The sequence below is a fragment of the Gigantopelta aegis genome, chromosome 9, assembly GCF_016097555.1.
Source record: "Gigantopelta aegis isolate Gae_Host chromosome 9, Gae_host_genome, whole genome shotgun sequence".
Lineage (NCBI taxonomy): Eukaryota > Metazoa > Mollusca > Gastropoda > Neomphalida > Peltospiridae > Gigantopelta > Gigantopelta aegis.
Window position 1 is genome coordinate 36,312,403 of NC_054707.1, and position 15,433 is coordinate 36,327,835.

The window sequence follows — 15,433 nt, forward strand, 5'->3', positions numbered from 1 at the left end:
AGGCACGAACCTTAGCCTCGATAAATAACTGCACATCATCGGCCTCGGTCGTATCGTGGTTAAGCCATAGGACATAAGACTGGTAGGTACTGGGTTCGCAGCCCGGTACCGGCTCCCACCCAGAGCGAGTGTTAACGAATCAATGGGTAAGGTGTGAGACCACTACACGCTCTTCTCTCTCACTAACCACAAACAACTAGCATCTAACGCACTGTCCTGAACAGACAGCCCAGATAGCTGAGGTGTGTGCCCATGATATTGTGTTTGAACCTTAATTGGATATAACCACGAAACTAAATTTAAAAAACAGCTACAACAACTGCACACGAAAACACCGAGGGTCAATTATTTGAAAGGAACATTGTGTCAAACTGATCGGGGTTTCGTTTCCCAGATTTCCAGATCGCTAAATTAATACCAGGATGTAAATTGAATAAAGAAAACCCTATCCGTCATTTTAGGTGTAATCGAAAAATAATTTGTTGGCATTAAACTCACATTATAAATGGATCGAAATGTTTATCAAAACAACATAATGTTAATTCGATTCATGTTTATTCAAGTTACTTCGCCACCGATATACAGCCACTAATATTCTAAACAGGAAAATATATTTAATATGTAAGTTTAATCGTAGAAATATTTTATTAGTCGATAACATCTTAAAACATTGCAGCAAACTCGGGAATATCCTTTTAAGTTTTTAAATTTACGTAAGTGTATTGGTTTTCAATATTTTAAATTTCGCTACTTGTTTATTATTCACTGACAGGATAGATAGATAGATAGATAGATAGATAGATAGATAGATAGATGGATATATAAATAGATCATAGGAAGACCAGTTTCGGTGATCATAAGCATTCGGTTTCAAAGCATATCAATATTTACAAACAGACAGTTGTTATCCAAATAGCTACCTTTTTATTAGTATTTCTACGCTTCACATGAGCACTAAACTGGCCGCTATGTACCTGAGTGTGTCGCATGTGCGTCAAAAACATGCATCAGCCGTAAATATTGTTAACTACGTCACCTGTTTCGCATCTTCATAAATCAAGGCTAATATTCGTTCCTCGTATTCAGCCTTGATACATGTCGTCAAGAAATCGTGCCACAAAATGCTTAAATTTCATTGGATGCGATGAGATCTGATTGCAACGAATCGCAACGCTCCTTATAGATTCCCTTGTTATTGTAAACAAAGATGGCAGCGTCAGCGTCCGGCGGTTAATTTTTGATATTGCTTTCAAGATTGTCACATGTTACCGATGCTGTGATTGGTCAGCGATGTCATCATGTAAGGGACATAATCGGTGTTACAAATTTCTTCCAATAGAGGGCGCTAGTAGTGGATATCAGTAATCTTGACTACATGTATCAGGCTGAATACGAGGAACGAATATTAGCCTTGATTTATGAAGATGCCTGTTTCGGTGAGTGAAACATTTAGTGGTATAGCTTACAGTCAAAGCTTTCCAATGCAAACCTTTTCAGTATTTTATCAAAACATGTATGTTGTTCAACAAACCATGTTCTTATAATCATTTATAAACATTTCTGTGAATGGGACAGACATTTGTTTACTTTTCCCATGCAAAAATCAACGGTGTCAGAAATCTTCAAATGTACGTACTCTTGCGCATAAACGACGCAGCTAATGGAACGGTTCCCTCGCCGAAACAGAGCAATGGAGGATATATATTTTAAATTCTAACATGTCTGCTCTGTATTGCATTGAATACGTTCGTATATATATAATTTTAATAGTTTGATTGCCATTTGTAATATGTTTCCGACTTAAAAGAGCCTCAACAGGCACGGAGGAACAGGTGGAGGGGCTGGGGACTCTAGCCACCCCCTCAATAATTCTGAGCCAAAAATAATATTGGTAGTAAATCTTAAGGCAGAGATGACTTTTACTTGTAGAATGCAGAAAATTGCAATTTGCATTTCAGGACATTAAGTTTTAAATTTTTTTACGGGAGATCATACCCCCGAACCCACTAGAAACTTTGCTTTGCCATTTGATCTCAGTCCCACCCCCCCCCCCCCCCCCCCCCATGTCTACTTTCTTCTGCCGTCGCTGCTCAATACGACTGTACTTTCAATGTCTTTCTAGTCCTAGTGTTTACAGTAGCGCAAATGGATTTTAATTTCGTACGACCGGGGAAAAAACAAATTAAAAAAATAACAATCTTTAAACGCAAACCCCCCACACCCCCCCCCCCACCCCCACCCCACCCCCACCCCCCCCCCCCCAAAGAGACAACAACAAAAAACAAAACAAAAAAACAATAAAACCTAAAAACAAACCAGGACGATTAGAATCCGAAATTGCATTTAATCCAGTCATATTTTAGTGTTTTAAAAGGCTCTACTAGACGGAAACATCTTAACAAACATTGTATCCTCTTCTTGTTTTTTTAAATTGAAAACTATAACGTACTATTTGTTTCAGTTAACGACACCATTAGAGCACATTGATTTATTAATCATCGGCTATTGGATGTTAAATATTTGGTAATTTTGACATATTGTCTAAGAGAGGAAAGCCGCTACATGTTTTCAGTAGTAGCAAGGGATCTTTTAAATGCACCATCCCACTGACAGGACAGCACATATGTAAACAAAACAACCACTGAAGAGTTATCACCATGTACTCTGTCTACTATTTGTTTCCTGTTGTTTACATTTGTTTGCTATATTAACTATATCTCGTACCTCTAAACTCGTCCTGGCAATAGATTTACAATTACTGTTATACAGACAAAACAAATTATATGAAATGGAAATGTTTTATTTAACAACACACTCAACACATTTTATTTACGGTTATATGGCGTAAGGACCACACAGATCTTGAGAGAGGAAACCCGCTGTCGCCACTGCATGGGCTACTCTTTTCGATTAGCAGCAAGGGGTATTTTATATGCACCATCCCATCGACAGGATAACACATACCACGGCCTTTATTACACCAGTTGTGGAGCACTGGCTGGAACGAGAAAAAGCCCAATGGGTCCATATATATATACTTGTGTTCAAATATATATCAAACAAACTCATCGTTTTGGTTAACTTAAAGTTAAGTATAATTTAAATTACCATGTGGATTATTTGTAAATGTGATAACGAGAGTTTGACTGCACGTGACCGGCCTTGGTGGCGTAGTGGTTAGGCCATCGGTCTACAGGCTGGTAGGTACTGGGTTCGGATCCCAGTCGAGGCATGGGATTTTTAATCCAGATACCGACTCCAAACCCTGAGTGAGTGCTTCGCAAGACTCAATGGGTAGGTGTAAACCACATGCACCGACCAGTGATCCATAACTGGTTCAACAAAGGCCATGGTTTGTGCTATCCTGCCTGTGGGAAGCGCAAATAAAAGATCCCTTGCTGCTAATCGCAAGAGTAGCCCATGTAGTGGCGACAGCGGGTTTCCTCTCAAAAATCTGTGTGGTCCCCAACCATATGTCTGACTCCATATAACCGTAAATAAAATGTGTTGAGTGCGTCGTTAAATAAAACATTTCTTTCTTGACTGCACGTGAAGTATTATGTGTGTATCCTCTTGCATTACTATTTCTTTTCTTCTTCTTTTTTTCAAATTCTTTTGTATATAATATATGTTCCTTCCTCTGGTTAACTTTGATTGTTTAAATGAAGTTTAAATATACAGTTATGTAATATAGTCGCCTTGTATATTGTATGTACATGGGAGATGGCTTCGTAAGTTAGTAAACTTGTGCCCGATTCTTTTGTTCTTTGCACAATAAAATGTTTTTTCAATCAATCAAATTTCCTGCAATATTCGACGGTCCCCCATCGGTGCGTCCTTTTGGGTTATTTCTCGTTGCAGCCAGTGGCCGACGACTGGTATATCAAAGGCCGTGGTATGTGTTATCCTGTCTGTGGTATGGTGTATATAAAAAATCCCTTGCTACTAATGAAAAAATGTAGCGGGTTTCCACTCTTAGTCTATAAAAGATAAAAGATAAAAAAAGGTAAAAACTTTATTGCATATAAACATTCCATATACGGAACTGGATGCAAAACATATGCATAAACAAGAAACAAACAAAATGACTAAATAAGGACTAATTATGGGCAATACATGTATAATCGTGAACACATTTGCATACCGCACCAGCACAGGCTGGATTTTGGTTTTGCATAATATATATAAATTTGTCTTGCATACTCATACTTTTAAAGGGACATTCCTGAGTTTGCTGCATTGTAAGATATTTCCGAAAAATAAAATATTTCTACGATTAAACTTACATATTAAATATATTTTCTTGTTTAGATTATCAATGTCTGTATATTCAATGTGTTTCTGGTCGTCTTAATATTTGCAGGAAGCCCAAACTGGACTTTTTCTCCAAATAATTTCGTACGTACGAAAAAATATATATTTTAGGAAATAAAATGAAATTTAACCTAGTACAAATAGTAGAACGATCAGAAACACGTTTAGTATACAGCCACAAATATTTTATGCAGAAAAATATATTTGATATGTACTTACAATCGTTAAAAAGTCTGTGTTAGTCAATAACATGTTAAAAATTGCAGCAAACTCGGGAATGTCCCTTTAAATAGGTAATTATGTGAATAAATCGACGTGCTCTAGTGATGTGGTTAAACAAAACAATCTTTCTTTTATTGTTCGACGGCCTGCTTACGGCCCTGATCTTTTAAGATTTTTTATTGTCTTTTCGCGTTTTTTAATTTGTTTTTGTTTAACGACACCACTAGAGCACATTGATTTGTTAATCATCTGCTATTGGATGTCAAACATATGGTCATTTTGACAGTCATAGAAAGGAAACCCGCTACATTTTTCTATTGGTAGCAAGGGATCTTTTATATGCAATATCCCACAGACAGGATAGCACATACCACGGTATTTGATATACCAGTCGTTGTGCACTGGCTGGAAAGAGAAATAGCCGAATGGACCCACCGACGCGGTTTCGCGTTTTATTTATTTTCTGGGTTTTTATTTTACTGTTATTCTTTCTTCCCAACAGGGCTTCAAGACGTTGTATTATGTTGGACTGTCCTGCAACGTCGTCAGTTTGGCGCTTCTTCTTCCTGCATGCATCATATTCCTAGCATACAAGTAAGGATAACAATATCTCCCGCAAAATACAGCTCAGGGGCCTAATTCACTAAACTCTCGCAACTTTGCGATCTAGCAGTGCAATGCAAAAAGACTTGCAAAGAGAATGCTTTGTTGTCTAACAGAGCCTAAGAGAGCTTTGTGAATTAGGCCCCAGGACCATAACTAACTCAGATGCGAAGGATGGCGGAGGGTGTGGTGGTAAGTGTCGGGGGTTGGAACGAACCCCTCCCCCACTCCGCTGAAGCCAAAACTGTATGTTAATATAATGCAATATTAGACTATTCATATAGGTGTTCTATAGACAAACGTGTCCGCTAGGTTCGTATTTGACACAGCCCCCCCCCCCCCAACCCCCAACACCCCATCACCCCACCCACGCATCAAGGTCCAGACCACGCTACACCCCTGTAACTGCGGGAACCGTTATACCACAGAAAATGTTTTTAATTTTAATTTAAAAATGCCCCTTTTGTGTAGTTGGATAATTATAATTAGGTTAGGTACGGCCTTGCCGCTAGACATGCATTGAGCAGCTGTATTCCATAGAGTGGTGTACGTATACAGAATATCAGTAATCATCTGAAATACAACTACTGTGAGTTCCTTTGACAAACGTACAGTATAAAAAATTATAATTGTAAAAAAAAACATGCACAGAGAAAACACACGGTGAGTGTTTCGCCTTGCGTCAGTCTAACATAGCTATCTAATGTCTAAAAACTGAGACTAAAACATGCCAGATGCCATCGTATATTGATTTTATAATAAAATACACTTATCCCATAGTCATTTGTACAATAACGTGTATCTATTTACCTAATCAACATGCTTAGCATTAATCCACATAGCAACAATTCCAATATATATATTATAATAATGAGGTTTTAGACATTAGATATATATATATATATATATATATATATATATATATATGCCAGAATTATAATTAGTTATATTCGTGTAATTGTGAAACTTGAGGCTCGTCGTCCAAATTGCTGTTAGCACAAGACGTTATTCTGATGTTTCAGCTTTGAAATTCCACACCTAATCAGAACCGACTGTAAAAGATAATCGGATTAAAAACTATATGATTTACCGCTAACGCATAATGCAAAATACAATTTAAAAAATGTATCGATGCATTGTATTACTAATACCTGTGACGGTATATGCTCTTAAATTTGTTTCGCCTGTGGCGATTTTAATTGTGTTAGAGGGCCGTGTGCAGTTTCATTGCCCGTAGCCCAGGTGGGCAACTTGTTACGTAATACTCCGCGCGATCGGGCATTCCAATATGCACTTAGTCCAGCTGTGGAGGCCATGTGGCGAGTAGTTACGTAATACCTCTGCGAGTGCGGTTTCGACGACCGTGATTTGGCGACGATGGCGTCAGTAAGTCTGACGATCAGAGAGAAATATACCGACTCTAGTAGAGTTGGAATATGAGATGATACGTGAGGTACCGCCTTGTACCCCCAGGCAAAATCCTGATTTATAATAAATAGCTAGTGTTTTAGAGATATCGAGGAGAACGAATAGGAAGGCTCCGAGGGAACGTTAGTCCGCTTGGACTTTGGTAAATATCATTTCTGCTCTGTGTATAACCTTGATGTGATTGATGTGACTTTAAATATTTTAATACTGTATTATACCAATAGTCTTTAGACAGTGTCTTCGGTCATCTGAGGCCATCGGTCTACAGGCTGGTAGGTACTGGGTTCGGATCCCAGTCGAGGCATGGAATTTTTAACCCGGATACCGACTCCAAACCCTGAGTGAGTGCTCCGCAAGGCTCAATGGGTAGGTGTAAACCACTTGCACCCACCAGTGATCCATAACTGGTTCAACAAAGGCCATGGTTTGTGCTATCCTGCCTGTGGAATGCGCAAATAAAAGATCCCTTGCTGCCTGTCGTAAAAAGAGTAGCCTATGTGGCGACAGCGGGTTTCCTCTAAAACAAATCTGTGTGGTCCTTAACCATATATCTGACGCCATATAACCGTAAATAAAATGTGTTGAGTGCGTCGTTAAATAAAACACTTCTTTCTTTCTTTCGGTCATCTGACGAAGTAAATCGTAGACTTTTTGTTCTAACATTATATGAGTATTTGGTAATATAAAGCTTAGCCAGTCATCCTAGACGACCTAGGTACACTGTAGGTTATTGTCTTTATTGTGATCGGTACCAGTATTAATTCTGTGTCACAAGGTTACTGAATGAGTAGTTAGGGTTAATTAAAAATTAACCCGTTAGGAATAGAGCTGTAATTCCTTTATTAATTAAGTTCCCCTGGAAGCGTTCCTAAATTATCACACGTTACTGAACGAGTAGTAAGGGTTAATTAAAAATTAACCAGTTAGGAATGGTGTTGTAATTCCTTTATTAATTAACTTCTCCTGGAAACGTTTCTCAATTATCACACGTGTGAGTGTGGTGTAACGGTGAAGTGTTTCGCATATTGTGTAACTAGACACCTAGAGATTAACTAATTAAGTGATCAGTTCTGAGTTGTTATTATTGCTGTTATTAATTAACTACTACGGCTGTACATTTGTCAGCGTAGATTAATACAGATTCCAAAGTGTATTGTTTTTTGTTGTGTTTCTAGTGAGCTAAACGTGCTATAATAATATATACTTTATATAAGATCGTATCTCTGATCATACCTAGAGACGAGCCATACTAGGGTTTAACAGCCTGTTACAGAGAGATCTAATAGATATACAGTTAGGAGAGATATTTTGATAATCGTGTTTTATTCAGTTACGGGAATTATAGAATCCCCGTGACAATACCCATAATTACAATGATTACCTTTATGTGAACAACTTTCTATTCTAGCTCTCCATTTTTTTCCCATTTGTTTTGCCGTCCTTGTTTTTTTTCTTTCTTTCTTTCTTTTCTATTCAAGTTAATGTAGGCCTACTTTTCAGTCTTTCCGTTTCTCGTTTCTCCCTTCCTACTTTACCCATTCCTGTCTTGCTCTGTCTTATGAACACTCACCCTCCTTCCTCTCTTTCCCCCCACTTTCCTCTCTGGCCCTAGCTCCCTCCCTCCTTCTAGCTATCTTCTTCCCATCTCTCTCTTGTCCTCACCCCTATCTCTCTTGTCCCCACCCCGTCTCTCTCTCTCTCTCTCTCTCTCTCTCTCTCTCTCTCTCTCTCTCTCTCTCTCTCTCTCTCTCTCTCTCTCTCTCTCTCTCTCTCTCTCTCTCAGCCTCTTTTCTCTTTGTATTTAAACATATATTTTGTTTGTGTGTATCTCTCTCATGCTTAAATGACACTCAACACGTGCGTACTTAACACATGCTAAATCAGTGTCGCGAAAAACCGCATTACGATGGCATACTGCACATGATGAATGTCGAATCTAAGTTTTAACTAATGATGTCAGCTCCTTGTCTGTCAGATGTTAAAGGGACATTCCTGAGTTTGCTGCTATTTTAAAGATGTTATTGACTAACAGAGACATTTTAACGATTGTAGTTACATATCAGATATATTTTTCTGCATAAAATATTACTGGTTGTATATTAAACGTGTTTCTGATCGTTCTAATATTTGTACTAGGTTAAATTTCATTTTATTTCCTAATGTTTGTTTTCGTACGTATGAAATTATTTGAAGACAAAATCTAGTTTGGGCTTCTTTCAAATATTAAGACGACCAGAAATACATTGAATATACAGACACTGATATTCTAAACAAGAAAATATATGTAATATGTAAGTTTAATCGTAAAAATATTTTATTAGTCGGAAACATCTTACAATGCAGGAAACTCAGGAAATGTCCCTTTAAAAGTTATTGATTTTCAACTTCACAAACTGCTTCCGTTACGTTACTTCCTTTCGTATCAGACTATAAAATGACTTGGAAAATCAGCACTCTCATCACTTCACATCATCTGATCCAATTAATGATAATGCTGAATTATGACAGTTGATTTGACGTTTTCAAAAGTCGATTTTCTCTAAACGAAGTCTCAAAAGTGGGATTTACTGTCGACATAAGATGGTTGTAAAAGTAAAGTTTGTTTTATTTAACGACGCCACTAGAGCACATTGATTTTTTATCTTATCATCGGCTATTGGACGTCAAACATATGGTCATTCTAACACTGTTTTTTTTAGAGGAAACCTGCTGTCGCCACATAGGGTACTCTTTTACGACAGGCAGCAAGGTAGGATAGCACAAACCATGGCCTTTGTTGAACCAGTTATGGATCACTGGTCGGTTTACACCTACCCATTGAGCCTTGCGGAGCACTCACTCAAGGTTTGGAGTCGGTATCTGGATTAAAAATCCCATGCCTCGACTGGGATCCGAGCCCAGTACCTACCAGCCTGTTGACCGATGGCCTAACCACGACGCCACCGAGGCCGGTTAAGATGGTTGTATAGATGTCCTTAGACTGACCGGCGGTGGATACAGCGTCGTCTGGACGCAACGAAGGTTAGAGAAGGGGTTAGTGGGTGTAAATTATAAACGTTGACACATCGCTGGCTGGGTCATTTTAAAATTTGTTTAATCAGATTCTGATGCTGATGGTTTATGCTTCAGTGGCCGATCCAGAAAATCCATTTAGGGGGCCGCAATGACATGAAGCGGAATGCCAAGAGAACTTTGGGGGAGGTTTGGAGGAGGATCGTAAAATAAAAAAGATTATTAATATATAATAAAATTATAATTGTCGCAATATTTAGGGGGGGGGGGCTGGCCCTTGTTTCTCCCCCCCCCCCCCCCCCCCCGCCTCTGTGCTTATATCTATTATTCAATGAGTGGTCAAATTGTCCTTGGCTAAGACATCTGAGCTATCTGTGCTGGCTATCTATTGTCCAGGGCCCCGTTCCACGAAGCGATCTTAGCCCTAAGATCACCTTAGTGCATAAGGTAGCTATGCACTTATGGTGATCTTAGGGCTAAGATCGCTTCATGGAACGGGGCCCAGCGAGTTAATGGTTACGTTTTAGAGGTTAGTGACAGAGAACTCGATGTTATGGCCTAACACCTGCGCATTAAACTGCTAAAAATTCACTATGTGAATATTATATATTGTGCAAATAAAGGTTTGGTTGAATTTTCGACATTTGTGCTATATAATATTTTATGCATCTTAAGATAATCTTTCGGCAAAATCATACGGACGCTGAATCTGTGAATAATTGTTTAATATAAAAACTGCATTTAAATACTTCTAAATGGCAACTGTTATCCCATTCTTATGTTGAAAGCTAGTGTAAAATTGTGATAGAAAAATTAAGTTTGAGGCTACAATCGTGTTTGTCTGTTTTATGTAATTATAGTATAGGAAGGAAGGAAATGTTTTATTTAACGACGCACTCAACACATTTTATTTACGGTTATATGGCGTCAGACATATGGTTAAGGACCACACAGATATATATAGAGAGAAAACCTTATGTCGCCACTTCGTGGGCTACTCTTTTCGATTAGCAGCAAGGGATCTTTTATACGCACCATCCCACAGACAGGATAGTACATACCACGGTCTTTGTTACACCAGTCGTGGTGCACTGGCTGGAACGAGAAATAGCCCAATGGGGCCACCGACGGGGATCGATCGTAAACCGACCGCGCATCAAGCTACGTCCCGCTCCCAAATATACTATAGAGGGTTTCCTTTGAAGACTAGTTATCATAATTGCTAAATGTTTGATATCCCATAGCCTATGATTAAATAATTAAACAATGTGTCCTAAAGGTATCATTGTTAAAACAGACTTTAACCAACTTTCTGTTTCAGGCAGCTGAGGAAGCAGCACCGAATCCAGATCCACTTGAATCTGTTCCTGTCGTTCATCATCGCCAATGTTGCCATGGTGATGTGGGAGAACATCGTCTACAAGGACCGCCTGGAGAACGCGGATGAGCACGCCCTAATGTATAAGGACACGGTGTGCACACTTTTACCACGTATAGTAGTCTATATAGGCCGTTTGCGTCAATAACGCCCTCATGTTGTGCCAGTTAGAGTAGACTATATAGGCCGTTTGCGTCAATAACGCCATCATGTACAAGGACACGGTGTACAAATTTTTACCATGTATAGTAGTCTATATAGGCCGTTTGCGTCAATAACGCCCTCATGTTGTGCCAGTTAGAGTAGACTATATAGGCCGTTTGCGTCAATAACGCCATCATGTACAAGGACACGGTGTACAAACTTTTACCATGTATAGTAGACTATATAGGTCGTTTGCGTCAATAACGCCCTCATGTTGTGCCAGTTAGAGTAGACTATATAGGCCGTTTGCGTCAATAACGCCATCATGTACAAGGACACGGTGTACAAACTTTTACCATGTATAGTAGACTATATAGGTCGTTTGCGTCAAGAACGCCTTCATGTACATGGACACGGTGTGCAAACGTTTACCACGTATAGTAGACTATATAGGCCGTTTGCGTCAATAACGCCATCATGTACAAGGACACGGTGTGCAAACTTTTATCACATATAGTAGACTATATAGGCCGTTTGCATCAAGAACGCCCTCATGTTGTACCAGTTAGAGTAGAATATATAGGCCGTTTGCGTCAAGAACGTCATCATGTACAAGGACACGGTGTGCACACTTTTACCACGTACAGTAGAATATTGGCCGTTTGCGTCAACAACGCCCTCATGTTGTACCAGTTATAGTAGATTATATAGGCCGTTTGCGTCAAGAACGCCATCATGTACAAGGACACGGTGTGCACACTTTTACCACTTACAGTAGACTATATTGGCCGTTTGCGTCAAGAACGCCCTCATGTTGTGCCAATTAGAGTAGATTATATAGGCCGTTTGCGTCAAGAACGCCCTCATGTTGTGCCAGTTAGAGCAGACTGTATAGGGTGTATACTACCAAATCAAATCCCATAGACGACAATAGTAACATATGCGGCTAAAACTCCTACCTGCAACGTATCAACCGACATAAATGCCACGGATATAAATACTACCACCCCTTACACTTAAAGTGAATCAGAAAAAAATGGGGGTCAAGGTGTTCGTTTCTGAGATAACGGGTAGCGTCTATGACTACCCTAGTTTCGCACAAAATTCTAGTACATTTTTTTTACAGGTACCCCATACGTGTTTCAAGCACAAGGCTACGTGACACATTGGTACTAGATGAAATAAAATTGCACATTTATTTTACCCAGAGGAAACTATTATTTTTTACAACCACATTTATAACCAATCACAGGACTTGTGGTGTTCACTTCTCTATCAAAAGTTGGGTGCACCTCGAACTTTGACCCAGCCGGAAGTTATTTGGTATAGTACTACCTATAGGCCGTCATCATGTACAAGAACACGGTGTGCACACTTTTTACCACTTACAGTAGACTACATGTATATAGGTCGTTTGCTGGTTTCCTCTAACGACTATGAGTCAGAATTACAAAATGCTTGACATCCAATATTCGATGATTAATTAATCAATGTGATCTAGTGTTGTCGTTAACCAAAACTAATTTTTATTAACAGTACGTCACTCTCGGGGCTTGTGGAGAGGGGAAGCTCTAAACGTTTAGTGGCGTTACACACACACACGCACACACACACACATGCATATATATATATATATATATATATATATATATATATATATATATATATATATATATATATATACATACACACACACAATAACAATTATCAATTGAGATAAAGTGTGTACCCATGATTTCCCAGATCTCAAAACAATTCGTAACAATAAATACATTGCTTTCACGAGGCTTGGTTGTAATAGTTTTTAGGGGTAGTGTCTAATGTCAGGCAGTAACAAATTAATCATCCCCGGGGCCATTGCACTGACAGTGCCCTCACCCTACTTCCAAATACACTCTTGCGAACCCTATTTCATTAGTGTTTATTTTATTGGACGGCACAGCTTTGGTGTCCAGGTAATCACCGTAGACCAGCCAATCAAATGTATTTAAATCGATATTTCATATATGTGAGATAAATGTGTGGGGAATAAAGCTGAAAAGAATAACAGGTGGAAAAAAAAGCGAGTGACTATATTATAGAACAGTTAGCCGATTTAGTTTGCATCTTGACGTGATTAGAGACTGTAACACACATCTGAGTTAAGTTCAGGAGAACAAGAGTTCGCGATCGCTGTCTCTCACTGGCGCCTATTTTTAGATGCTTGTGACATGATTATAGAACGCCATGGTTTAAGATGTCGTTCCACAAAATTGCCAAATGCGATTTAAAGTTGAATTTGGCAAATATATGTCATTACCAATTCGCCAAAAAGTTAATTCGAAAACTATATTGTATATGTCTTTATGCGTATGGCTATTTTTTCATATATTATTATTCTGTTTTGTTATATGTTACTTGACTTTGGCTACACATTTTCTGATTAAATTCGCCAAAAAGCCGATTCGAAAACCTTATTTTATTTCATTTCATTTCAACTTATTTTCGTGCTTATATCCAATTAAGGTTCAATCACGCTGTCCTGGGCATACACGTCAGCTATCTGGGCTGTCTGTCCAGGATAGGGGGTAGTTGTTAGTTATTAGTTGTCAGTGAGAGAAAAGAGGGTGTAGTGGTCTTACACCTGTCCATTGAGTCGTTAAGACCGTGGGTACCGTGCTGCGAACCCTGTACCTACAAGCCTGTAGTCCGATTGCTTAACCACTCCACCACCGAGGCCGGTTGAAAACCGTATGTCCTGTTTTCTTACTAATAATTCTCTTTAGTTGTATGTTACTGGAACTTGGCTAAACATTTCCTGATAAAATTTGCCAAAAAGCTAATTAAAAAACTGTGTTTTATATAATTATGTTTAGTTATAGTGTTACTTGAATTTGGCTACAAATTTCCTGATCAAATTCGTCAAATTGCTATTCATTTTTGGTGTTCAGTCTAGAAGACGATGATACCAATCGAATTGTTCGCAAGCGCTCGGCCCCCTGAACGTGACACTGTACATTCACACACCCATACATGTACGTACGTTCATACGACGTTAGCTAGGCGGACGGAAAGGGATGTGATCCAGCATTTACTCATTAGCCAGAATTACAGCTGGTAGGTTTTAAGTTTAATCTACAAGACATATATATTGTAACCGGCTTAATTATCTGTTGAAGTACAATCGATTTTCAGCTTTTATAGATTGAACTGTCTGACACCAGCTGACAATGTGTTAATCAGTTCTAAGGGACCATATCAAATCCCATAGACGACAATTGTAGCATGCTTGACCACGACTGCTACACGCAGAGTTTTAAACAACAAATACACCATCGATATAAATATTACCACCCCTCACCCTTAAAGTACATCAGAATGAGGGTTAAAGGCGCAGACCCTAGTTTTAAAGGGACATACCCTAGTTTTTAAACACTAAGGCATATTTTTCACTATTAGAGCCGTTTTTGATAACTGAAATCATACTTTACTTAGATTTTATGGTTTAGATTATCAATTTCCATAAATTCGAAGTGTTTTTGGTCATCCTGGTGTTTTTAATATCATAAAATGCATTTCTCATATTTTTAAAAACGCACGTGTGTCTGAGAAGTAACAGTTATGGAGTTGAGTTTTAGTCTATTTTTAGAGGGTATTTCACCATTTCAAAGGCATAGACTCTTGTTTCACTCAATTCTAACTTTATCCAAATGTGTTACAGGTTTTTAGATTAACTAAACGGGTTGAAACTAGAGTAATGTCCCTTTAACCCGTAAAAATGGACACTTAAGTTTAGTTAATTTATAAACATGTAACACACTTGGATAATGTTACAACAGTGTGAAAGAAGAGTCTGTGACAGGAAATATTTTTTAAAATAGACTGAACTCGAACCAATTAACCGCTACTTCTCAGACGCACGTGCGGTTTTTTTAAAATATGAAAAATGCTATTTTTGGTACTACAAACACCAGGATGACCTGGGCCCCGTTCCACGAAGCGATCTTAGCACTAAGATCACCTTAGTGCATAAGGTAGCTATGCACTTAAGGTGATCTTAGGGCTAAGATCGCTTTGTGGAATGAGGCCCAGAAACACTTCGGTTGTACGGAAATGGATAATTTAAAGAATAAAATATAAAACATCTTTGATTTCAGTGATCATAAACGGCTCTAATAGTGAACAGTTTGCCGTAGTGTTTAAAACAGTGGGTCTGTCCATTTAAGCTTCTCGCTTCAAATATCACGGAGATCGTCTTTGATACCCACGTTCGCACAACAATGTCAACCTATGTTTAAATAAGAACCCGCGTATGTTTACGGCTAACTAATTCAAATTAAATTGCAGTTAATT

At 38.6% G+C, this 15,433-nt stretch overlaps 1 protein-coding gene across 1 annotated transcript in view; it reads left to right on the forward strand.

Annotated features, from left to right (window-relative positions):
- Window positions 1–15,433, forward strand: part of LOC121381547 — an 83,982-nt gene that overhangs the window by 56,377 nt on the left and 12,172 nt on the right. The window contains exon 4 of the mRNA XM_041510879.1: window positions 10,901–11,051. Coding sequence (XP_041366813.1) covers window positions 10,901–11,051 — 151 coding nt within the window. The remainder of the gene's footprint in view (window positions 1–10,900; window positions 11,052–15,433) is intronic.